General features: G+C 38.6%; 1 protein-coding gene across 3 annotated transcripts in view; it reads right to left on the reverse strand.

Moving 5' to 3' along the window:
- Positions 1–16,544: 16,544 nt before the first annotated feature.
- LOC107218640 overlaps positions 16,545–27,006 on the reverse strand; it is a 57,725-nt gene continuing 47,263 nt past the window's right edge. For 2 of the 3 annotated variants that reach the window (XM_015656572.2, XM_046738069.1), the window contains 13 exons: positions 26,424–26,963; positions 26,157–26,335; positions 25,429–25,696; positions 25,247–25,346; positions 24,937–25,079; positions 23,524–23,733; positions 22,891–23,071; positions 22,121–22,233; positions 21,208–22,033; positions 20,966–21,114; positions 20,639–20,821; positions 19,653–19,896; positions 16,545–17,118 (listed from right to left, as the gene is read on the reverse strand). In XM_015656572.2, the coding sequence (XP_015512058.2) occupies positions 16,972–17,118; positions 19,653–19,896; positions 20,639–20,821; positions 20,966–21,114; positions 21,208–22,033; positions 22,121–22,233; positions 22,891–23,071; positions 23,524–23,733; positions 24,937–25,079; positions 25,247–25,346; positions 25,429–25,696; positions 26,157–26,335; positions 26,424–26,963 (3,283 nt within the window). In that variant the 3' untranslated portion in view covers positions 16,545–16,971. Of the gene's footprint in view, positions 17,119–19,244; positions 19,395–19,652; positions 19,897–20,638; positions 20,822–20,965; positions 21,115–21,207; positions 22,034–22,120; positions 22,234–22,890; positions 23,072–23,523; positions 23,734–24,936; positions 25,080–25,246; positions 25,347–25,428; positions 25,697–26,156; positions 26,336–26,423; positions 26,964–27,006 lie in introns of all 3 variants that reach the window. The other variant, XR_006903989.1, reaches the window with a different exon arrangement.

The raw sequence follows: 27,006 nt of genomic DNA on the forward strand, positions 1-27,006 counted from the left end.
AGCCAGAAGGCCGTTTTACACTGACTGTGAACGCTGTGGCAGTCCGCTATGTATACCAACCCGTTCTGAGGTTCGTATATGGCTTGGTGTGTCAGTTACGTACGAAACGTTTACGTGTGAGTTTACTTGCTACGACTTTGCATGGTGGAGGGAGGCCTTGTTACACCGATAAACTTGATTCTAACCGCAGTTCTGCGCCGTCGCGTTCGTGTCATTGTTCGTGTCATCAAAAGCATTCGTTCAAGATGAAATACTTCGATTTTCACTGTAATGTATGTTGGGACACGGTCGGTGACCGGTACTTGATGGTTTGAAAAAAAAAGCTGAGGTGACACGCCTATGCTTCCAGATTTGAAATTTCAAACTTCTTAGTCCACGGTACAAATTATACGTACGATAAGTTTGAAGGTCGAACCTCTACCCTTGGGAGTCTGGTCACGTACAGCTTTCAGCTTTTGAATTCCTCAATCGAAGAACTGACGAAGATTCATCTTCACCAGTGTTTGTAGTAACTATCTACCGTTGAGATATCTGACGCTGTTATTTCCGTCGTTATGACGAAATTAACTCTGTGAATCGATCGACATCAACTACGCCAAACAGCCTTACTGATTCTACACATGTAAAGGTGTAAAATGCAAATTAACTGTTCTACACGAACCAAATCACTCACATCTCAGATATTTATCGGATTAAAATCGGATCACGGTTTCGCGCTTCACGCTGCTCGAGATCTAACCCTAAATTTTACATTTTAAATCTTACAAAATAGAATGTTTAAATGGTTTTAAAAACGGTAGTTATTTGTCACGGCTGTTTGTTTTACCTAAGGATCGAGTACCTAACGAGAAATGTTTCGATTTAATGTACGAAATTCCGCACATGAATTGCAACAAAGTTACATGCACGGAGGGAAAGGATTATTTCAGTCAAGTGATATTCGTTTGATTCAATGGAACGCTATAATCAAATGCGGCGAAAACAATACTTAGTTAATTCAACCAAATGCTTTTGTCGGACGAAATATTTGTGACAGCTCAATATGGAATTGAATCAAGCCTTTGAATAATAATATTGACTATCAATTTATTCAAGATAACACGGCGTGAGTTCCTTACGATGAGGTGAATTTTTTATCAAGAAAATGTGTGATTGAAATGACTAAAAATTTGATTGAATGCAGCTCAATCGATCTATTTTGAAAATATGAAATTGTTGCATCGGAACAAGTTAAGCTTGGTCTAATTCATGTTTCGTTGACTCAGGAGTTCAATGGTTAAGGCAGGTCATTAATTCTCAGCCTGTCACATGGTTTTCAGTATACGCGTTGACTGTCACATGAGGTTTTTCGCTTCTTACCCTTATTTTGCCTATTTTAGGTGCTCCAAAAATTATGAAAAAACTTATGTATGTTCTTTGAGGCGTCTAGTCGAAGATGCAATGAAGTTTACCCAATTATTCATTAGCAAAAATTTCATTAACAAAGTGCCTAAGGAAAATGGAATTTTTCACTTTTTTTCAAAAAATTCCCAGTTTTCAACAAATTAATGAAATTGAACGGGGTTGATGGCACAGTGAAGTTGAATAATTATATTTAGAAAAAAAAAGAATCGGAGTTGAGAAACGTAAATTAAATGCTTCATTTTTTACCCTCAAAATGGGCTATTCAACGTTGAGAAAAATATGGCTATTTTGTAATGCAAATTCAAAAATTGACTAATTATTCATTTTGTTTGCAGGAAATCATAGAAAACTGCTGATTTATCATTTTTCATCGGCCAACCAATAATTATACAAAACAATCAACAAATTAATTTCTGTCCGCTTGGGTCCCAAAGACACCAGAAATTCTTCTTTTGATTTCTGAGCCATTTCTGGGTGAAAACCTGACTTTACACAAACGTTAAGTTTCATTTTGGGTCTTTCGTGCCTCCTAGAAATTTCAATAGCTCCGAAATCTGCGAAGGTCGCACGTACACTGCTCTCTCTTGTGCACGCTGTCAGGTCCCCGTCAAAAAATTTTTTCGTAAAGGGGTAGAAAGCCGCGTGCTTTTTTGTTTACAAAATTTACAAACAACAAGAAATATTGCGAGTACGAAAACCCCATGTGAGAGGATAAAGGTTTATGTTGTTCCAAAAATCTTTTGCGTTGACATAACATTACAGTTATCCAAGCCCACAAAACGTGATCTTTGAATTATATCATTTATAATTCTGTAGACTTCAAATTTTGTGGGATGTACTCGATATTTGATGGGTAAAACCCTAGAAATTATCGTTGTACCTGCAAGTCGTCCTCCTCATGGTTCAATTCATCACAGCTGTTCCTTCTTACCGGCACTTTGACCAGCAGCGGTTGATAACGGTTTTCACTTCAATTTCTCTAATTTTCAGTTAATTTCAACTAAAAAATTGTTCCGAAAGAACCAAATAAATAAAAACTAGGGGTGTGCGGGTACCCGAAATTTGGGGTACTCGAACTCGGGTTCGGGTCAGGTTTGCATCGGTTCGAGTTTCTTGGCAAACCCGAAATCTTCGGGTAGTCCGAAAATTCAGGTAAACCAAAAACTTCGGGTAGTCCGAAATTTTCGAAAATATCTGTTCACTTCAGAAATCCCGGTAGTGTTGGAGAAGCGAAAACAGTCACAAGCAAAATTTTCGACAACTCCGCAATTTTCAGCAAACCCAACATTTTTGAGGAACTCGGGAATTTTAGTAATACGAGTTTTTCGGGTGATTCGAAATTTTCGGTTAATCCGAAATTTTCGAGTACCCGACTCGAAAGTAATTCATTGTACCCGAACCGACCCGAACCGAAAAATTTCAGTACCCGCACACCCCCCATAAAAACCTACTTTCTACCAATTCTAGTAAGTTCCATTACTCCCGTTTTTACTGTTGATGGATTTTAACAAAATCACGTTTCAACTTGCTCTTGTAGGTGACGATCTTGCAGTCATTTTGACTGTCTAATTCTTCACGATGTTTTTCTTAACTTGGCACTGAAGCCGTTTCATGTCTAACTGAATGTAAGTTTGCTGTTCCTATTTTCTGACATGTTGTCTATTGTTCTTTCCTTATATATCTTTTATTATTTTCTTCTTTTCTATTTTCGGCTCTAAATGTAATAACTTCTCAATTATTTTATATTAAGGTATAATTTTGTGAAAATAAATGTTATAGTTCTAAGGAGCCCCCCCCCCCCCCCCCAAACGGCCGAAACGTCAATTTTATGTTTTTATTACAATGACCTGGACACTGAGAAAATCCCCTAAAATGTTAAATACTGGACAGAGGAGATAAGGTTAAATTGTGATTCAAATTATTTAAAGAATAAGCAACGCAGTTTGTGCTCAGAGTATGACAAATTTTTTAAAACCAAAAATTCAGAAAAATTGTACAAGTTAATTACTATTTACACTGAACTACGCTTGGCTATTATTTATTTACGGAAACCCAAAATCCACCACAACAAATTAACGCTCGTACAAGGACAAATTTCCTAAACACTGTTTACCTGAGATGAACGCAGAGTTTCCTTCTCTTGGTTGAGCTTTTGAAATAAAAGTTGTCACTTATCTTTAATCGATCCAAATTGTCTTGGATTGTGTGGGCGGCTCTGCGAGTCCAGCGGGGAATGGATAAAGAATAAATTTCGAAATTGTCCGTATCTCTTCTAAAAGCACGCCATTTAAAAATTCTGTAACACTATTTACGCACAATTGTTCTGGCGGTGGCAACTGAATTATCATCTCTGGCTGAACGATTGAAATGTTTACTAATAATTGTTTACCAGCACCTCAGAATAATTCGCTTCATTTTAAAAATGTTATCTACAACGGAATTTTGTGGAAAGGTTTTCGAAAGAAAGAAGGATAATTCACGAAGGCCACATAGGGTACCGGTGGATTAGGTAAATAGGATTTATGTAACAACTCAACATCCCACGTATACTCAAAATCTTTGTTGAACTGCCTCGATTGGAGGGTTTTCAAGAACTGCCACGTTCTACTCAGTGCGACGCTTTTTAAGGATTTGTACTTTAGTGTGCAGATTTCTAAGGCGCTTCCTGATTGGTTCCTTTCATTTTTAAGGAAGTTAGGCCAATGAGGAAGCTTCAAGTATTCATATATAATATTATATTTCGGGCCTTCTTATTCGCCCTGAACCACCCCTGCCTTCTGGGTCCAGCGTAGTGGGTGAGTTACGCCCAACACGGCTTTTCCCATGGTTGCAGGTAAAAAATTCCATACTTGAGTCATATATACAAAGATAACCTATTCTATCCTTAGGACATCGCTGCTCAAACAAATATCTACTGAAAGATAAAAGGTTTTATCACACCACACGTGTGCGCCAGCTTTGCAAGTTCGAAAATACCGTAAATCGATTTTCAGGGGTCTGGTTCAATATTGACAAGATATATCAAGAGATATTATCTACTGTGGTTCTTTTAGTACGCAAGTCAACCTAAATCTGTTTAGATTAAGATTGTCCGTTAAAAATATTTCACCATAATATTAGCATAGGCTAGAACGGGTATTTTCCAAAACGGTTAGATGATTAAAAAGGAGCCGCGTGCATGCAACACACGCAGGGATTTCCAAAAATTGTTTAGGTATAGGAAACTTAGAATGAAATTATAAAGGTTGTAAAAGGATTAAATAAAAAGAGAGTATCAATCATTAAAATCAGGTGCGTAAAGTAAGACGAGCTTAATGCTTACGGGGAGAGAGAATCGAGGATGTGACTAAGGTACACATAAAAAATATGTTCAATAAAGTTAGATATTTGTTGTTTGATTTCATCAGGCTAAAAAATATTTTAAATTACTTTCTACAACAATAAATATTTTATCCTAATTTATTGTGCCAATAAAACAGGCGCTATATAAATATATGAATATCGCCACGGTAAAGACCCCTTGCTATTAAAATACTTACAGAAACGTTACCTTATTTCCACACCGGTTACAAATATTGTTTTTGGCGATCGATTCAATGGTAACATATTGGCAGAATTGGTGTGAATTTTTCACCAGGATCCTAAGATTGTGCCTTTCTTAGAAATTCGATCCACATAAGTCGGTGTTATGTACATTGGTTTTTCAGTTGTAAAATCATTCATTCATAACCAATTTCGAAGACAAACTGTACTTTTTACAATTTTAATTGCCGTTTCTATGTAACAATTAATACGTCTTCTAAATATTCGCCATTTTACAGCTCAGATGCCGAAAACATTCTCTATTCATCCACTAGCGTGAGAATGTCGATAATTATAGATGCGTTTTTCTGCTGAAGTATTGCATACAGCTGGAAAGGGCGTCAATAGATATTCAGTTCATGGGAATGCCGCATCTCCAACAAAGACGTACGGCAATTCTGAGTTGCATAGTTTTTTTTTTTGTTTTTTTTTACGGTATATTTGCATTGGCAAGTTCGAATAGCTTCCACATATTCGATTTTGCAAATACTCCTCCATAACTTTGGTGTCCAGGTGCATCAATGTCAACTAAACTGAATATACAATTCGTGTCACGTACTGATAATAAGATAATATCACGATGACCCTTTGAAATACGATACTTGGACCTGAAATTAGCTGGTGCCAGTAAAAAATCGGACGCGGCATTTTATTAATGATAATAATATACAGGGTGGTCCATTTAACTCTGCCACCGCGAATAACTTGGTTACTATTGATTGTACCGAAAAATGTCTTTCGGAAAAGTTGTCGCATTTGAAGGGGGGAAATGAGTTTTGGAAGTGAATGTCATCTGAAGGTCATATCTTATGAGATTTCGGTGTTTGCGATGGTTATTTAAATGGGACTACCTATTTTTTTGCTCACTACAAGGAAGCTGACATCAAAACGTGTCCAACCGTGTGCAGCAACATGACCTTCGGATAACCTTCGGCTCTAGAATTCATGATTAAGTAATGGAGGTTGAAATTCAAGGAGAATGAATTGTATCAGCACATTCAACACTTTTTCCAAGTAATTCATTTTATTAAATGCTGAAATTGTTGTCCAGCAACCTGAATACACTTGTCAATATGCATAATGAAGGATTCCCTGGCTTTACATATCATTTCTGGAGTAATACTTGCGCACGCATTGATCATACGTTCCTTCATTCTTTGGTCCATTATTCATTGATGGAAATCTGAATGGACAAAAGGGCGCCGACATGTTAACTGACCAGTTACCGGAATTATTAGAGGGTATCCCATTACAAGATCGCCAACGGATGTGGTATCAGCACGATGGTTGTCCAGCACATTTTGCACACGTATTACGTGGTGTACTGAACCGAAAGTTCCCTGAGAAATGGATTGGTCGAGGAGCACAAGTTTGTTGGCCCGCGCGTTCTCCTGACTTAACACCTCTTGATTTCTTTCTCTGGGGAATGATCAAGGATATTGTGTACCGAGACGTCCCAACAACACTGGAGAATATGAAGGAACGTATCATCAATGCGTGTGCAAGTATTACTCCAGAAATGATATGTAAAGCCAGGGAATCCTTCATTATGCGTATTGACAAGTGCACTCAGGTTGATGGACAACATTTTGAGCATTTAATAAAATGAATTACGTGGAAAAAGTATTGAATGTGCCGATACAATTCATTCTCCTTGAATTTCAACCTCCATTACTTAATCATGAATTTTAGAGCCGAAGGTTATCCGAAGGTCATGTTGCTGCACATGGTTGGACGCGTTTTGATGTCAGCTTCCTTATAGTGAGCAAAAAATAGGTAGTCTCATTAAAAAAACCATCGCAAACGCCGAAATCTCATAAGATACCTTCAGATGACATTCATTTACATAACTCATTTCCCCTCTCCAAATGCAACAAATTTTCCGAAAGACACTTTTCGGTACAATCAATAGTAACTAAGTTATTCGCGGTGGCAGAGTTAAATGGACCACCCTGTATATTTAGGTATATAGCTCGTACTTGTAATGTATGATCTGTACATCTTACGTCGATCGTTACATGGTTTTCATCGAATGCACCAACGCAATGAGGAAAATGACGTCGTTTTGTAAAACCCGCTGAAATATTTCACCAATCTTGTGAAGAAGATTCGTGAAAAACTTTTGGGCTCAAATATGGCAAAATTGCCTCACCAGTTACCGCTATGATATTTGATATCGCAGTGAGGGGTATAACGAACAAATAAACCAGCCAGATTTGATGGTCCCCAATGGCGAGATATCTGAAATTTTAATAATTGATGGATAAGATTGATCAGTCCAAAAAGACTATTACTGGAATATTCCGATATTTTCATAATTTGTTTGAATAAGAACTTTGGACGAAAAGATTTTTCTAGGCTCAGGTACTCATACGAACTGGTAGAGTGGCAGTATTCAAGGCAACTAACAATAGTTAAAGAAATCAAGAAATAAAGTAATAAACTCAAGTCGGTAAAAATTGACAAGTCAATCAGTCGATTATTTTCGATTAGGTTCACAAATTCAAGTTAGTTAAGTTGGATTACAAAAGATAGCAGTAATTAACAAGTCATAAGAGAATAGTTCACAGAATTTTTGATGTACCTAATAAAGTTAAACGGTAGCTTTGAACAAAAGAGATAATTAACAGGGAGAAGTGAGCGAAGGTCAGGAGGAGCGATATTATGCAAATGTCTACTTAGAAACTATACGTCAATGGGTAACGTGATTATACCCAAGTTTCAGGAACGATCCTACGGAAATTATTATTCTGTTACTTTGAAGCAGGAGAATAAAACTTTATGAGAAATCGATAGTTGACAAAATTGACGATAGCTCGGAACGTTAGTGATATGAAAATAAGACAAGGTTTACGATAGACAATAACTGATGAGAGAGAGAGAGAGATTGATGTTAATTAGTAATTTACAGAAATCGGTAGCTCAGATGAGAGAATATTAGTTACGGTAAAATACGAGAGGCAATTTACGAGAGCATCATTGTTAGATAATGTAACTGATAATTTACCATACTTCAAAAATTCGAGATACGATTTATAGAGAAATTCTAAACTATAATTTACGAGATAATAGAAAATTGTGAGAGAGTGAGAGATTTGGAGAATGGTTCGCAAGATAAAGGAGTACACTAAATACACCGTATTACGATAAAGTCAGCGATAATAAGCAGAACTTAAATTAATGAAGAAATACGAGATTGCAAGAATTATGAAAATATAGCAGGTAATAATCAATACAAAACTGTTAATAATAAATATAAAAGGTACGGTAATATTTAGCGGCTTAATTTATGCTCGGATGCACTATATGCACGATAAAAAAACATGCACAATTCCAAATAAATATAATAGACGGTATGATAAATAAAATATAATAAGCACTACTAGCACAGCAGATTAAGAGGAAAGCAAGGTAAAGATAGCTGAAAATACGGTGGAAATTACAGAAGCAAGCTAATAGAAATTTACAGGTAATCAGAGAAATTCAGAAATATACGAGAGAAATACTTATTCGGTAATTACGAGGTCACTCACAGACACGAAATCAATTAACTACTGAAATCATGCAGTAACACGACGGTGTACCGAAACTCAGAACTGTAGACCATGATTCACAGAGATACGGGCATCGCACCGTGCAACCAAAGATAAATACGATGCGATAAAACAAAGAATATGAGCAACTACGTAACGATATGTGACAGAGGCAGATGCCTTACTTTACCCGGTGACTCGGGCTCGGAAGCACGGAATTTAGTTTAGATTAAACTTGTCGGTGGCAAAAAAAAAAGAAAAAAAAGAACGGTAATCAACAGAGAAAGGAAAGATACGACAGAGAGTTTTGGAGAAGAACGGTAGCGATAGAACAAACGATAGCGATAATAACGATAGCAATGAGGAAGAAGGAAAGGCAAAGTAACTGAAAGCAAAGTCTAGAACAACGATAGTAAGGAAAGAATGTGATGTCTTCTGCTGGGTTAAGTGTAGAGTGAACGGAGGTGATCCTTCTTCAAGTTGACTGGTCGTTTGTTTTCCACCATAATTAGGTCGTCCCTCATGTGGCAAACATCATTGACGATTACGCCACGCCTTTTCCAGGATTGCCGGTAAATAACACGTGATATTCTGCTTGTTACTTCTTCTTTAGCAACAGCTCGTACGGGTTTCCAGTCGCTGCACCTTACTGTCCATGTTGCCTATCATTCGAAACCCATTGGCGGAGGCACACTCTGAATGTCTCCCGGCCAAGGTTTCCCGACTGGTGAGCGACAGCATAGGTCCTTGCTGACAGACAGAGTCGCTTCCACCGGGTGCCGTCGTGTTGGCAGCCCACGATGAGAACCGTGGTCCTCGTCAAGAGGAACCCGACATCAAGTCTTGCGGATTATTCTGGATGGTGGTAACAACTGCTGGAACGGTAGTAGTTAAGAATCGGTTCCGTGCCTGACCGGGAAGTCGCGAGACGAGAGGCTGCGAAGTCCATCTTTCTCGTGGAACTGTTCACAGTCTCTACGGCATCCGGGAAAACGGGCGGCTGGCTTCTTTTGGAGAAGGTCATTCGGCTGTCGAGAGGATTTTAGCGTATTCCGGTAGGTCGGCAGTCGAGGTGGCACGATAGGTTCGGGTAAACTATAATACTAGGCCTGGTGTTTCTGAAGCACACGAGGAATAGCCATATCAGATAAGGTAGATAGGTAGATAAAGTAATTGGGAGCAGAAGATGGTAGGCATTGGTACCTGTTGATTTCACGGTGGTCGGAATCGTTGTCGTCCTGGCACCTTGTTTGCTTGCGTCGAAGCGAGAAATTACAGAATTTACAAATAAAGAATTAGTTATTAGTAGGTATTGTCTGTTTTGTATCGAGTTTGCTTGGAGCATCAAGCCAGGGACGCGTTTTATAGGAGTTTCCTTCAGTTTTGGGCCCTTGTGACGGACGGTTCTGAAACACCACGTTACAAAACTTACGCAAAATTTCAGTTCTTTTTACAATAGGGCTGATCGTTTTGATCAACTTTTGAAACGGTCCCAGTGGCAATCCGGTGATGTTGCGACACGCCGTTGCGTCGATGTGTGGTAGAACCCATACTAATATATCATTTTAAATAGAGGTTTGTCCTAATATTGCTTTGGCTCATATGGTAGGTTGGAATCAAGAGACAAGAAGACAAGCGTTGCGGTAACAATGACATTTTGTCTTCATGAACTTTCGACGCCGATGTTTTCGCATAAATTATCTTGATATTCCCGGTTTAAAAATGTATAATTTTTCACCCAGCGTATATAATATAAACGTTCTGAATATGAAAATTAAATATACATATTTTTATGAAAATAATGAATACTAACATTCGCATCTGTTACATTGTAAACTGTGTCAATAATATTTGAAGTTGGTCCTTTTTTCTCAAGATCATTTCCAATTCTAGTTATCTATGGTGCTTCGTTTTACAATCTTTCTTATCACTGTTGGACATTGCTGTTGTTATGGGCGGTGTATATAAGAAGCAAAAGGATTAGTAACAATCCGATTTTCTTGGTCGATTCCTCACGTCGGGTGTTAGTGGTGAACTGATCTCTCCCGCTTCGGTCTCCAATTCGATCGTTTCGATTGCTTGTGGCGCCCTCTGCATGCGAAATATATTTATCGCGCGTTTATCACATTTTGATAGTGTATGTACACGAGTTTATTCTTCCGGTATATTCTTCGAGGTAACCCCGAGCTTTGGATGCGAGTACTTTAGTGACACGGGCTTCTTTGCGTTCTGTCTTCTAGAACCACCTGTTGCATCTTTCGTTTACTCTTTGCACTGCACCTTCGGGTTTTTTTTTTATCTGATCCAAACAAGTATTCAGTCATCCCCCCCCCCCCAGGGGCGTGCCTCCGCGTAACAGACAGCTGTTCAAGAACGCATAATATCAACAGTGCCCGTAACATACACAAATCACGACAACAACTGTAACGGACAGCTGATCGAGACCACCATCAACATCGACAGTGACCTACGTAAACCCAAAATAATAAACAAAGACGACGGACGCTGACCAACGCATACCAGGACGATGACCCATAACAGGACACACGAATAGGGAAATGACGTCGACAAGATAAACTGACCACAGCCCTGGAAGAGTATAAAACTGGAGGACCACGAAAAGTGGGTACCAGTTGACCGGCAAAGCGCCGAGATGCGTCATATTGAAACGAAATGTCTAGAGAACATTATCGAATTTAGCTTCAAGTTTAGAGAGAGGAACCTCAAGCAAAGCGCTGAGTTCCAATATTAGGTAGATATTATTTATCAGAGTCCACGATAGCCCGGGACTGCTAAAGAGAGTTAGGAAAGATATAAAACGTTTGAACTGTAGGGACAGTCTTAGAAGCAGAACCGATAAATTCTGATGATTATTATTATTTCTTTATTTTTATTTTATAATTTTGTTCTCTGTTGTTAATTTTATAAACCAGATCGCCGACCTCGGTCAACATGAAATGTATTTGAGTTATCGCTATTAAAGCAGTTTTACATTCTAAACATGCACTCGTCTGTCTCGTTGTCAAACATATTTCTCTAACATAAAGTTTCACCTTGAAGAGGGAAGGGGAAGTAAACCAACACCCAGCCAAGGTAATCCCTGGTCTGGAGGATTGGAAGTGTTTGGGGTCAGTAAACCATAACAGAAATAGGCAGGCAACTCTGTTTATTCCGAGTTCGCAATTAGAATGGAGTACTGGTAAGCCCGTATCTCCGAATAGGTGACATACGCCTCTCTCATTTGTCTCCAGCTGAAAGCAACGGCCGAACAAGCCCTTGTCTTTCCAAAGGGAGCAACGGGCGGAGGTGCCTGTTCACATATCAAGGCGGCTTTGATGATACCTAAGTCCGTATACTTCGACTGTTCAGGGTTTTTGGGTCTGATAAGCTGATCCTGCTTTCAACCCATCAGAGGGGGTTCATTATAAACATACTGTTTCATTATAAAGTGACAAAGAACACACTATAACGGGTTCATCTCATAGGCTCTGGCCCCAAGATAAACCGTACCCGTTACATTTGGCGAGTTACAATAAAAGCAAACGTTAAAAAGAAATTACTAGTTGCATTCATATAGATTTCAATCAATCAAGGAAAATGGCGGATAAAGAGACAGACGTGAGGTATACCATACAGGGAAATGTAGACATAACTTGTAGGGAAGAAGATACCGGGTACGTGGAGGCTGAATCCCCCAGTTTACCACACCATAGTACACGAAACAATTATAGCCCTGATAAAGATAGTAATGATATACTGACACGACTGTTAAACGCTATTAAAGAAAGTGAAGAAAGACCGAGAGTGACTATCACCGGAGGTAGGGAAAGCGTAAATAGAGTAGAAACCGACGTACGACGTACTTTAAACGACAGAGTAGAAACAGGCATAGCTGATTGCACGAATCAGATAGAAACTAGCGAGAATATCCTAAGACAGGAACAAGTAGCTACATATGAAGTTTTGAAAGAAAAGATAAATCATGGCAACAAGCGGAGCCAGGAACAAATCACGGATTCGAGTAACAGACACGAACTGTTGAGGTTAGGTGTTGACAGTGAACTGCGGCGAATTAGAACACAAACTAGAAGTGTAAATCAAAACGTATCTGATATTTCCAGTACAGTATCTAGACACTTAAAACTTCCTAATTACGGGGGAAGGAACAGCGAACGACCAATGGGTTACATCCATGAAATGGAAGAGTACATGGAATTTGAAAATATTAGCGAAGATTCAGTTCTAATTTTATTAAACCAAAGCCTAGTAAACGAGGTTAAGGACTGGTGGAATGGGCGGAGGCAGGTAATACACACGTGGCGGGAATTAAAAGATAGATTTTTAAATCGATACTGGGGCGAAGATACCCAAAGGGAAATAAGGCGCGACCTTGAGTTTGGGTACTACGTAGCCGAAACGCGTGTGAGATGGTCAGAATATGCGAGTCGACAATTCGCGGTCGCAACTGGACTCACCCCACAGATTCCCGAAAACGAAATCGTGAGAAATCTTGTTAGGCCCTTTAACGATCACACTGTAGAGGCAGCTAGATGTCGGAACATCCGCGATATCGATACCCTACTAAGTTTCTTAGATGAAATGCAGAGCAGTGGAAGATCCAATGCACCTCAGCATTTCACGCAACACGCGACGCGACCGAACAATCCACAAACATGCGAGGACCGAGCCAAAACACCTACTTGGAGAGGTGGTAGCCAGAACTATCCAAATATAAAAAAACCGACGACAACCCAGAAAGAGATAAACACGGGGGGGGGAGGGGAGGGGGGGTCAAGAGAAATAGGGAACGGGGTTAGTCCTCAACGCGATGCCAGAACGACAGACTGGCGAAATGCGAAACATATAAACGCGCTCATAGAAGAACCGACAAGTGAGGAGGTAGATACTGATGTAGCTGTAGACGAGTCGGAAAACTACCAAGCGCTGTGAGCGACACGCCGCTTTTGTCAGGGGCACAGCGCGATATCGAGGTAAACGCGGTCGTGAAAATAAACAATGACGATAAGACCAATCGAATAGACGATCCAAGGGAATTCTCACTAGAAGAAAGAGAACAGGAGGTTAAGAAATTAAAAACATGCCCTTTTAACGAACTATCTTCAGAAGAGAATCAAATACAAGCACTTATTGATACATGTATCCAGGTTACATGTGTGTCGGAAGATTATTATGAATAACAGCAAGAAAACTTAACACGCTGCGAGAAACTTCCCGTTGTGAACTGTCAGGTGACCGGCGTAACAGGGGGCACACCTGTCAAAGTTAAAGAATTTACCGATGAAACGATCGTCTTGGATATCCCGAAACAATCAAGTTTAAAATTAGAATCTCATAATAAAATTGAGATTTCGCGGATGATGCTGAGTCAAAAGAGCGAAGGGACTTACGAGAATAAAATCACTCCGAAAGAACCTACACATAGTATAATAGGTAGCAAAGCCCCGGAATATAGAGCTTTAGAGGGTAAAGAAGTAGACTGTTGCAAAAAATTGTTAGTAGAATACCGAGACAATCTCTATAAGAAACTTGAAAAAGTTTCAATCTATGGGTACAATAGCAAAGTTTATGGCGATCGTCCCGTAACAAAGAGATCCTATCCTGTACCGGTAGCACACAGAGGTAAAAGAATTGGGAAAATTTGAGTCAGATCGGAGTTAGCCAGACAACTGAGCAAAGAACAAAAAAATGAATTACGAGTTTTGGGCAAGGTACAGAAACAGGACTTGAGGATAGCTATATAAAGTGTCAGGAAAGGCCAGGGGGCGGATCAAAAGAGGTCCAACCGGAAGTGATGGCCAAATAGGTAACTGAGGAATGGCACGAGATGTACGGACAAGTGGGGGCCGATAAATGCTGTCAGTTATCCAAAGAAGGATTATACTATCCAAAGCTTCTGAAATTGACCAGGCAGGAAGTGAACAGATGCGACCGTTGCTAGGGGTGTAAAGTATCGAGTTAATTCAATTATGCAAATGTGCAAACGATAGTACCGGAGGGAGTCGGAGACCTAGTATCGATCAAGTTATTTGAACCATTACTAGCAAGTAAAAGTAAAATGAACCCCCTCTCATGGGTTAAAAGCAGGATCAGCGTATCAGACCCAAGAACCCTGAACAGTCGAACTATACGGACTTAGGTATAGTATCACTAAAGCCGCCTTGATATGTGAACAGGCACCTCCAATTAGATCGTGGGAATTTTTCGTGACTGAAAGCGCCTATGTTCGAAACATGTGCGAACCTCAGCTGCGAGTAGCGAAGCTCTTCATTTGGGTCCTGGCGATAACGCGAGTTAGAACAAGATACCACGTGATTGTATTAATAAGTCGGAATTGACCATTTTTGTAAATAAGAATTCATATTCAATTGCGAATTATAGGCACAGTTCGGCGATAACTTGTCGGATCGCAATTTTCATAGCAACCTTTCTTCCATACGTTTTCTGATAATCGTGGAATTTAATAAAAAAACATGTCTGACAAGAATTGTACTGCAATAAACTTCTTTGAAAATCCCACGTATTAACGTCATTTCAAATATTATCTGACCAAGTGTACAGTATAATTAATTGAAACGTGGTAAAAAGTGTTTTTTTTTTTATGAAACTTTATTACGAGTTATAATTTCAAGCAAATCAAAAAGTTATATATATATGTTCTAGTTTAGAGGCTTAGATATCGGTTTTAATTGGTGTTTCAAGAACTTATAAAAAAATGTTGTTGGAAAAAAAAAAATTAAAATTGAAAAAGCTATGAGCCTCTGAATATGGCTTTGAAAAAAAAAACGGGTTAAGGCTAAATATTATTGATTTGAGGGATATATACTGAGGGTCCATACCAAATTCAAAGTCAATCTGTTGATAAGAACACGAGATCTTATGTCAAACAGGTTGAAAAATGTAGTTTCGAGATAAGCGTGTCGTAAGTTTACCGGATTGAAGTTGTAGACTCGGATTTGATTATGATTTATTTATCAAATAAGATGAAAATTCCACCGCATTTGCAAGACTGATCCTTCTAACCTTGAACTCTGCTCTAATGAAGGGCACACCGTACATTATTTCACTTAAGTTTCATAAGCTTGTCAATTTTTGGAAATTCGACATCGCGTTTGGGCCAGAATATTCTTAAAAAATATAGCTATAATGAAATGCAAGAAAATTGTTTTTTTTTTAAATTCCTTAAGGAGGCAAAGTAAATCTTTTTACACCAAGCGTAAGTTTGCAACACGAGCTCAAAATGAATAATGTAAATATGTGCAGGGGACCTTGCCTCCATGGTTCACATGACACTAGGAACACAAAAAAAAATATACTACACACGTATTTTTTTAAGTTCGCGTTTCCATAGAGAATGCGCATGGTCAAATGACGAATTGACGAACTTTCAAGTATGGACTGGGATCTGTCGATTCTGTTTTTCGTACTATCGCAGAAACGGCTACTTCAAGTACGGATCGCAGTCATAAAAGCACGCGTAAAACATAGTTAGATTGAAAGATATTGTTCAATCTATAATATGAATGGGACGAATCCTGTTTGGATGCTAGTATTTTTGAATATAACGCGATTGGAGACTAGTGGTGCTGTGGATACGGCCCTATCAGGCCTCAAAGATTGAATTGATGTATTTAAATGTACAATCAAAACTGAAATTGCCAGACGTGGAAAAGTAACGACGAAGTTTCATTTTCAGGCTGATTGTGGAAAACGAAAAATTGTCCTTGAAGTATACGCATATTTGTGAGACACCAGCTTCGTTTTTCAGTTTTGAGCTTTCGACAGTAAACTGCTCAGAGATAATCAATTATCGTGGCGTGTAAGTTACGATTTGTTAACGATAAGACATTTTTTTCCTTTTGATGTATTTTGCCCGATATTACACCATACCTTAGTTGATGTACAACCGAACATGATTTAATATACGTATTATCTTGACCCGTGTGTCATCATATCTCCACAAATCCTACATATTTGCAGGCAAGAAAATGATAAATAACGCATGAATTATAAGGAAAAATTTTATTTCAGAAATATTTGGTTGCAATATAAAAATGACAAACATCTGAAACAGCCTCTTTGATTAAATTCAGCAGGCCTTGAGCAAATAATACAAACAATTTTACGTCATAAGTACATATAGCGAATAGAATAATTGAATTTCCATTTAGAATAAAAACATTTATATATCTGTATGCATATACCATAAGGATTCTGCGAAGCGAGTCTTTTGAGCTATTCATTGGCTCTGTGCGTTAAGTTGAGCGTTCTAGATAGCCCTACCATTGATACAGAACCCACTCTAATGAATGCGAATGGTGTATGTATACCAATTGTAAGTGCTGTATAAAACACATTATACTCAGTATGGAGTTTCACCTGAAATCTTACATACGAAACATTAGCTGTAGATATTGTATGCATAAACTTATGATCAACTAATAGGTAATGGGGTAAACCGTTCACGCCGCATAGTATTCATATGAATGGCGCCAAGATTTGAATACAATTGCGAGTCACTTGAACTTCCATGTTCAAAATTTCTTTCGTCATCCGATTCTTCTGACAAGTTCACCAAAACCTGTAAAAAAAGTTTAAAAATTTATTTCTAGAAAAATGATGTAGATGTTAGTGTCAACTGTATTATCTTCTAAGATCATACAAACTTATTTATACAAATAAACAGCTTGGTCTTACGGAGAGCTTGAAGCTTCGCGGTGGATAACCCCAGATAACACACCTACTGCCTAAAATATATTTCTAAGACACCCTACAATCCCATCCAGAAAGATGTGTTCCAGTTTCTCATAAGCGACAGCTCTCAATAAGTGATGCCTGAACGATGTCGGAAAGATGATAAGTGCTACATTTCCTGACATCTTTTAGTTGTAAACAAATAGACATTTTGAAGAAATCCTTCACTATTTTGGGACGTCTCTGAGATGTCATTTGTATGATATTTTAACCTTTAGAGGGCTGGTATTTTCCCTTCGAAATTCAATATTTTTTAGAGGTATGATTTATGTATATGTATAAATAGTTAACACATCCAGTGCAGTTTTCGAGATACCGGCTGGCTTCAAAAGGAACCGTCCGGCCCTCTAAAGGTTAATAGCATGTTGCTATACAAGTGCACGAAGTATGTGATTCTTACATGAGTGTAGTTAATCGGCCGGGCGAAGCGAGAGTGACAAAAAACGAGTGCAAGGGTCACATGCACGCGTATCGTATTCTATGTTTTGTAGCACCTGTAACTGGAAGTTCAACCCCACGTACCCAAAAGGGCGGGCGAAGTGGCCGATTCCCCGACAATTGCCAAGCCGTTAGGCTGTCATAAAACTATTAGATGATGTCGAAAACTGTTAGATAATGTTCATTATCTAATGTTCATTGATGAATAAACATCAGCTAACCGTTTTCGAAGTATAGAGGAATCGAGCGCGTCGCGCGTACTTTGCGCGAGGTCGAACTTCTCATGCATGTGTTACAAAAAGACAATTATCTATTGTTATAAGAATTTCCAAACACAGCTCGCTAGAACGTAATATTATGACTTAGTTTTGTATATATACCATAGCATTACTTGGTATCGATGTAGGCCAGGAAATTTGCGCAAAACGAAAATAGCTAATTCTCAATTGAAAGAAGTTACAGATGGAATCACATGAATTAATAAAGGTGACGCATACAGCAATGAAATATGACAGTGTGCGGAACACCGTTTAGTGTTCATTTATAATGAACTGTTCAACGGAAAAGACACTTCGCAATCACACTTGTTAATTTTCTCGTTCGTAGATCAGAATGAAACAAATTGAAACATATTGTCTACGAATGACGTGCTCAGACCGCTTCGCTAGGTTTCTACGTGTGCATACTGCGATTTACTAGCCCTTTTCTAGATGAATATCTATTTGACGATGAGAAAGGTTATCAAAAAAGACAGGTCTTACAAGGAACGTATCCCAGGTCGATATCTCCGATTTGATTTCTTTTGTAATATGTTATAGTAGACTAAAAACTAAATGACACGTATTTTTTCTACCAGCCATTAAGCTTTAAGGGACTGAAACCTCCCTCCAAAGTAAGGCATGCCAAAGGGTGACTCGCCAGTTTCACTCGCAACATAATACAGTAGGCACTAGATAAATGGCCATCCCCCACCTCAGCTCACCCATCTCCCACTGCGCTGCCTGTCACCCCCCACCGCGCACGGCTCGCGCTTTCGACGCCAGCAGTGGGAGCGATTAGCAACTAGCCGTTTCGGAGAATTTTCCTCTCCTTGGGCCCCGCGGCAGGGCCATATATCTAGCGTCCACTGCATAGAGAGATTTACCTAGGGTAGCTTCTTTGTTAGAAGTTTTTAAGACATCTTTCAGATACATACTTCATGTCTCAAAATAGTTTCACGGAGACAGCATTATAACGCTTTTCTGCTTCGCCTAAAAGAAATTTTCTTCAGGGGGGACTTCCGTGAAATTTTAATTATCGTTTGAAAATTGCCGTATTAGAAAATCCTTCCATCAATTTATCGATCATGGTAGTAGAGACCTCCAAAAAAAATTTCAGCTTAAAAGACATAAAACAAGTACATAGTCTGGGTCAACACTATAGTTTGTATGTCGTTCCTGTTCTCACGCACAAAGCAGATAGGCCGAGGAAAAGGAGCTTGGTAGGGGGTTCGAGACGAGGAGGACATTTAATCACCATTGGGATAAAAGAATGGTTCCCGACTCTTGTAAACACCTTTCCCTCTCTTCAATGAGTTGACATCCACCATTGACTTCGTCGTCAAAGACGGAATGACGAACACCCAAGTAAAGTCGATTGTGACCCTCTTATTTAAGCTTGGTGTGACTGGTATCATACGTTATATAGGTTATATGACTGGTATCATACGAATATTACGAGAAATATCACTTCATCCTACGTATGATGGATTTGATCTGACAAGGTTTTCGTAAAATCTGACATTTTCAGAAAATTAGTAGATTGTTCTTATGATTTTCATCCCAATGGTATTCGAAGAAATTCATTGCACCCGTTATCGTTAAGCTTTACATTTTTTAGACCTACCAAAAGTGGACGTACATACGATTATTAAATAGCAGTTACCTGATCTAGTGAACTCTGAGTAAGCGTATAGTCCGCATCATTCAATTCACGTGCCAAATCTTTGACCTTTGCGAAGACTGTGCTCAGCTTCATGTCATGATTACGTGGTACCAAAAATCGAGCAGCGAGAGCCTGTCTGGAAGCAATACTAGTTCCTGGAAGGTGCGTGGCTATCGCTTTCAATAGATCTGTTAAACAAGTGGGGCTTTTGAACCGCAAGGACACGATGTAGCCTTCTCCATACCTATAAATTATAGATAAAATGATTCAATTGCATAATTTTATCAGGATCTATAAAGATCACAATTCGTACATCCGAATTAGAGCAGAGTCTCAGATTTCGTCAAGTTGTCTTTACTACAGATTTACGACAGATTTGCTTGATGTTTTCATGTCTTCATTGATCTAATGGTAACGATTAATACCTGATTCTTCAATAATAATAATAATTATAATCAAAACAAAACACGCCATATCCTTTTGAGTACGTCCCCATAAGCAATTAGTTTGTGTGGGCGAGGGAGGAATGCGTTAGCAACTGTCATTATACGTCGGAAGTCATCCTAAAATGTTAAGGGGGCAAGAAAAATTGCAAAAAACCTTGCCCAGATTTAGTCGGACCGAATTCAAACCTCAGCTCGCTGATCCGGCATTTAAACTACATGACCAGTCTTACAATTTTTGCCTGTTACTACTCAGGTTCTCCTCGACGCGCCGGGCATTTGAACCCAAGTCACCCCGTTCTATTTAGTCTCACTCCATAGCGAGACGCTAATACAATCGGTAATATTAATACCATTCGAATTAGACAAATACAAATTATTTTTTTATCAAGGTACCACTCAGAATTGACTTAGGAAATCTGCTCGTCTTGAAACAGTTTTATCATAACCATAACTGTTATTACTGAGCCCATGAGAGCATACGTTATAAAAAAAATTTATTCGTGAATAACGAATCTTTTAATTAGGAAGCTCAATTCTTACTTGTGTTTAAGGTATTGCGGCGATCCAATACATTTTAGGCCTGCTTTGGCCAAAACGCCGACGCGAGTGCAAAGATCTTCACATTCAGCTACGCTATGAGACGTTATTAGCACACTACCTTGATTTTTGAGGATAGACTTCACTGCCCTAGCAACCAGGTATTTTGCTGCTGGATCCATGCCACTATAGTGAACGTGAAATAACCATGACAGAAAAGCAGTTAAAATAACTTTCATACATTTTGATAATAAAATTAGAGAGCTGAAATCAACAATAGTGGACAATGCTGAATGAAGAAGGATAGGAATATAAAAAAAAAACGGTTACCTAGTTGCCTCATCCATTAGAACGACTTGTGTCGGTGCCATAGTGCTAATGGCCGCACATAGTTTTCTCTTATTTCCACCACTAAGGTTCGCTACTCTTTGGTGAGCATATTTGATAAGATCGAAACGCTTCATAGAGAGTTCAACGGCCTGATAAAAATTAAGAGGCGGAGTTAATAGAAATTGATGCGAAATCCCACTTACCAAAGTTTCTTACAGCTTTAAGAACCATTTGACTCTTACCCTCGGAACATTTCTGAGGCCACAGATTTCACCGTGGATAGTCAAAGATTGATGTGGCGTAAGGAAGGGGTCCAGAGCGTTGCTCTGAGGACAGTATCCCAAGTCTCCAGAGCACAGTGGACCAGACCCAACCTCTTTATCATTTATAACAACCTCACCAGCCGTAGGTATAATCTCTGTCGTCAACATCTTGAAGGTTGTACTTTTTCCTGCTCCGTTAACGCCAAAAAGACCGAAGCACTCTCCTGCCTGGATTCCAAAGCTGAGATCCTGGACGGCAACATTCTTTCCAGCAACACTTTTGTACTCCTTACGAAGATTAATTGTCTTCAATACGTCATTACAGAGTCCTTTTTCGACTCTGATCCGCTCCCTGGCTACATCTTCGTCCTCTTCACTGTTTCGATACACGACTTTTTGCTTAAAAATATCTGGTAGCGTGCGACATTCAACAACCAAGTTAATCGCGAAGAGAATCGCTCCTACCGCGAACAGATAAAGGCAGTGCGGACCTAAAAGTTCCCAGCTCAGTGGTGACTTGTAGGTATTCATGTGAAATCTTTCCAAAAGACTAGCAGTAATGTCGTTTTTTGACATTTGTACAAGACCATCTCCAAGAGCATACTGGGGAAAAATTAGTAGTAGTTGATGAAGGAAGTTTCTAAAGTCTTCAGCGGTTTTAGTTTTTCCAAGAATGTCGATTATTAGAATCGTTGCCAGCGATGAGACTCCGATAAAAGTGTTCAGGCAGAAAAGAACCATGTTTGAGAGACTGGCATCATCGAAAATTTTTTCCGCCAAATGCGTGAATGGAATCACTGCCCACCTACAAAAATCATAACATGTACACTGATATAATCTATTTGAGAAACATTCAAACACTTCCATCTCCCCAATATTCTGTGAAACTTACGCGTAAAGAAACAAAATAACACAAACTGATGAAAGGTTATCTCTGGCTACGTAAGCAGGAAGTCCAAATATCTCGAAGACTATCACCGCTAGGAGAATTGATACTGCAAACACCTGTAACAAATTAAGTCTTCTATTTTATGTATTTCCAAATTTCCATTTGATGGTATTATGAATCAGTGATAAATTTGTCAACAGCATTTCAATATTTAAACAAATATCAAATAAACAACAGCTGAGTTGTGACTCTCTTTTGATACATTATTAATCAAGTTGACTTTTTTCAGGTACAATTTTAACAGGTGCCCAATTTCGCAGGCTCTGGTATAGTTTATAATCATGTATGGATGCGTCACAACAACTGCAACTCATTGGCAACTGCGTTGAATTCGGTATTAATTTTGAAATAATTGCGTCGATCCAATAATGATGCGATGACCCATATTGGCAAGGAGTTTGACTAGCGCCTATAACTAATACTTACCTTCAGTCAGTAAAGACCGTTATATTTTGTTTATGCTCCAAGATGAATGGCCAGTATCTTTGATTCAGAAAAACAAGTGTGAAAAATAATGGACAGAAGAAATGACGCAATGTAAATACATTTTTTCATAGTTTCGGAAGAAAGTTGTCCTTGTCCTGTTAATATGTCAGAAAATACTTTCGCCGATGCGAACAAATAGATTTGAGCATTCCGAGGTCATTTTCCACAACGACTACGGTCTTTTAAAAATGTATATCTCTCTAAGAACAAAGAACAAAATGATGTACCAGAATGTCCCAAATCAGCGCAGTGGTCCAATAAGTTAATGGTCGAACTCCGGCTAGGTAGAAAATTCGTTTTTCTTCAGAGAGTCTTTCCCGAACTAGTTCCTTTGCACCCTGAGCACCAACGAGGCTAAAAGCCACTAGCAATACAAGGGCCACACCGACATCAGCCACGTGTTGAAGTCTGCAAAACATTTTAACTTATTAAGAAAACTGGATCTATCATCAAGATTAATCATTTAGATCTACATATTCGTGGCAGTTATTTAGTGCTTTAATGACAAACGAAATCAACTCAAATTTATAGGAAAATATTACAACCTAAGCGTCGTTTGCTTCGCAGATTTGACTTTTTTTCAATTGTTTTTCCACTTTTCACAACAGAGGTTACGAAGAAATTTTATCATACCAAAATAAAAGGAGATAGAGTGTAGTACAGTGACGAGTTTTACGAAAACGAAAAAATTATTTCCAATGCAAAATAACGGCCACTCTAAATTTATACTCTCAGTTCATCAATATGAAAAATCTTTCACTTCGGGTACTCAATATTGTGTACAACCCCCTATTTTTTTGATAGTGGCCTTTGACTATACGCTATTGTTCTTCAAAATGTATACGCTGCATCTTACTCACAAGCTGGTACGGTTAAGTTGATCTCTGGATAACTTGATCGGATGATTTATTGTGGTCAGATGACCTGACGCTCCATTTGCTTTAAAGATTGCCTCGTTGAGAGCGTTGATGTAAGCCGGCAATGAATGGTGTCCCTTATTGTTGTACCAAACCACGAATAGCCCTGTCTTATTCTCCGGCTCCATGTGCGATAAGGACCATCCGCCATACCTGAAGGAAATCAACATCAGAAATATTATTGATTGCCTGAAATTTTGAGAATAGATGAAAGTACATTATGAAACATTTCAATGACGTTGGCCCTTTTTGGATTCAAATTTTCGAAAATTTCGAAATAATTTATATTTATAGCTATGAGAACAATTTCTATGATATGTACGTAGCAATAGGTATGCCTGAATCAAGCATAATGTGACTGGTTCACTGCAGCTTTTGTGCTTGAAATGAAATTTGAATATAGCACCAGTTGCACTTAAAGAATTATAGCTAATTCAGGAATAAATACACATTTTGCCGGTCGTATATTTTCGAATAAATCATTATGATTTGTTCATAAAACTTATATCATTATAATCAGAATGTGATTCACAGTTCATGTAATTTTTTCATAAAATTATCTGATCCTTACAAAGGCAGGCTATAACTATAGGGAAATTAGTGTTACGCTTGATGTACGGATGCTGTTTGAGAGATGTATCAAGATAAATCTCAGACTTAAGAGGCTGTCCATAAACTACATAGCTCTACTTTGGAAATTTTGGAATCCCCTTCCCCCGTGTCGTCTATCACGGATATTTTCCAGATCCCCCTTCCCCCCTCCCTCGTAGAAGGGCACATGGTTTAAAAAAAATTCCACATTTAAAAATTTATAAACATATGGATTTTTAAAAATTTTCAACATTCCAAGACATCTAAAGGATCAAATAACGAAACTAGCTACGCATGCAAATCATTAATAACAAGAAAAGAATTATTTTCAGCTTTTTCGCGATAGCGAAGCTGAGTTTGAAGTGTATCTATATTTGTAGATTAGTTCTTGACACTTCACTGCGTTTTATTTCTTAAATTTTTCACACTCTGTTATTAATACATCTCATTATCTTTTCTATAATATTGACAGCATTTGACGAAATAAGACGTTTCGTTTCTATTGAGGCTATAAATAAATGTCCCATCTGCATCCCAGCATTTCTTTCGTTATTACATACAACGTAATGCGTGAAGTCAAACGTGGTTTCTTTTTCCTACTCGTATCTTCAACTTATATTACGAAAAAACTCTTACGATGACATCAAAGACGATTTCATCAGCTACACATTGACTACGATTACGAACGTACATAAGCAACTCTTTAGTAATATTTGTAACACATGAATTATCAGAGCCTAAAAATTCTATAAAGTATTTTCTTACCTTCTCTCAATATATTGCTGCTGCGTTGATACGATCCAGTCAAGTGTTGGACGACCCGGAAAAGTCTCGATTAAACCTTCATATGGAGGTGGAAGTCCGTAACAAACTTGATCACCGTCGAGGCATTTGCAGGTTTGCTTGTCCTGTTGTAAGTGTTATTAAAATTGATAGGTAGTTTATAAGAGATGAGTTGAAGCTCGGAACGCATGCTGTTACATTTTAAATTGAATATTATACATCCAAAATTATTTCTGTTCGTATGTATGTATGTATGTATACATATATCTAACATAAATAAAAATATTCATACATTCGGTGAAGTTTGCCAAGCTCCTGCATAGTCGTCCCCAAAACGGTTGTGCAGTTGCAGCGAAATACTTCCATGGAATTTATCGCTGGTATTGTCAATGCTGAAATTTCGGTTTCATAAAAAAATATGTACAATAGATGGGCGATCATGCGATCAGGGCGGGCTCAAAGTATTTTGCAAACCTGTAAAAACGTAATGGATGAGTGTTGTATAGTTCAGGGGTCAAAGATAGAGGTGGTTGATTGTCGGAAGGCGGTCGGATCAAAGAAAAGCCCATTGCGACTGCGACGAATAAGGTTGGCAAAACTAGTGCCGCAAGAAGTGCACACCAATCACGTGAAAAATGCCACCATCTCTTTTTCAACAGAGCTTTACCTTGTCGTATCACGGATTGCGGCATCTTGGGTTCATGATCAATCAAGTCAACGTCGTCAGGAGGATTAGCAAGTCCTGCAGCAGTCAAACAATAAAGTTTTAGTGTACTTTTTCGTAAAATACCACCAATAGACTAGAATTTTGTACTTCCGAGTAAGTTGAAAACGTGGCCCGAGTCTTATTTTTCTGGAAGGAACTATCCACTAGATATCGGCCGCTAAATGTTGAAACAAATTACGAACGTAATCCTGTAATGAATATCTACTCTTGTACGGTTCTAGTATATTGTAGTCTACCACTACAGATCTAACGGCGTGCAGGAATCAAGTCTCCAACATCTCAAGTGATACGACCTTAGTTCAACAAGGCAATTCAAGTATATCGTGGAAATTTGAAAATAGCAATTTCGTAGTAGCTACTTTCACGTTCAACATGTGTTCTGAGAAGATATAAGAGTAGAATTCATTTGGAAAGCATACTATTTACTACAATCACTTAAAATTCAAAGTTCAAAGTTGGTCAGTGATTCTCTTACCAATACTGCTAATACTATTCAAGCTTTCCAAACTTGTGGGCTTTGGGTACATCTGCCCGCTGTCCGCATGGGTGCACATATCCAGAAAAATTCTTTCAAGTGTATCACACTCTACATTAAAGTGAGAGAACCCCGCTATGTGTTGATTATCTTCAAGAATTTTCATAACTTCCACCATACTGAAAAATATTCACAAATTGTATCAGCAAACGAGGGTACGTAATAACTCTGTTATTGGATAGGTTGTACGATATTCATGTTACTTACTCATTTGCCATTCCGTTTGCTCTTTGGAAGGGTATAATTATATTTGCTTCTGAATTACTCACACCTTTGAGCAATGTATTGGGAACTACTTCTTCTAGAACGGTCATCAAGGTTTCCAAATGTTCTGATACCATTTGCGAATCATCTCTTCTCTCCTGTATAGTTCTAGTCCTAGAGTCTTGCAACGGAAAACATACGGTAATTTTATAACCATGTCCATAACTCGATTTCAATGACAACGGTGAACCACTGCAGAGAATTTTTCCTTTGTGCATTATGACTACGGTATCGCTCAGCATGTCAGCTTCGTCCATGTGATGAGTAGACAGCAAAACGGTTCTTCCAATACGGTGTTTGTCGATTAAACGCCAGATTCTCCGACGAGCTGCTGGATCCACTCCAGCACCGGGTTCATCAAGAATAACCAATGTCGGTGAACCGAGAAACGCTAAACAAACACATAGGCGACGCTGTGTGCCTCCGGAAAGTCTGTAAACGAGCTCGTCCTCTTGCCCATTCAATTCCATCGAAGTCAACATCCTATCAAGATACAGATAGATAAGTCAATCGAAACAATATACGC

The sequence above is a fragment of the Neodiprion lecontei genome, chromosome 1 (assembly GCF_021901455.1).
Source record: "Neodiprion lecontei isolate iyNeoLeco1 chromosome 1, iyNeoLeco1.1, whole genome shotgun sequence".
Lineage (NCBI taxonomy): Eukaryota > Metazoa > Arthropoda > Insecta > Hymenoptera > Diprionidae > Neodiprion > Neodiprion lecontei.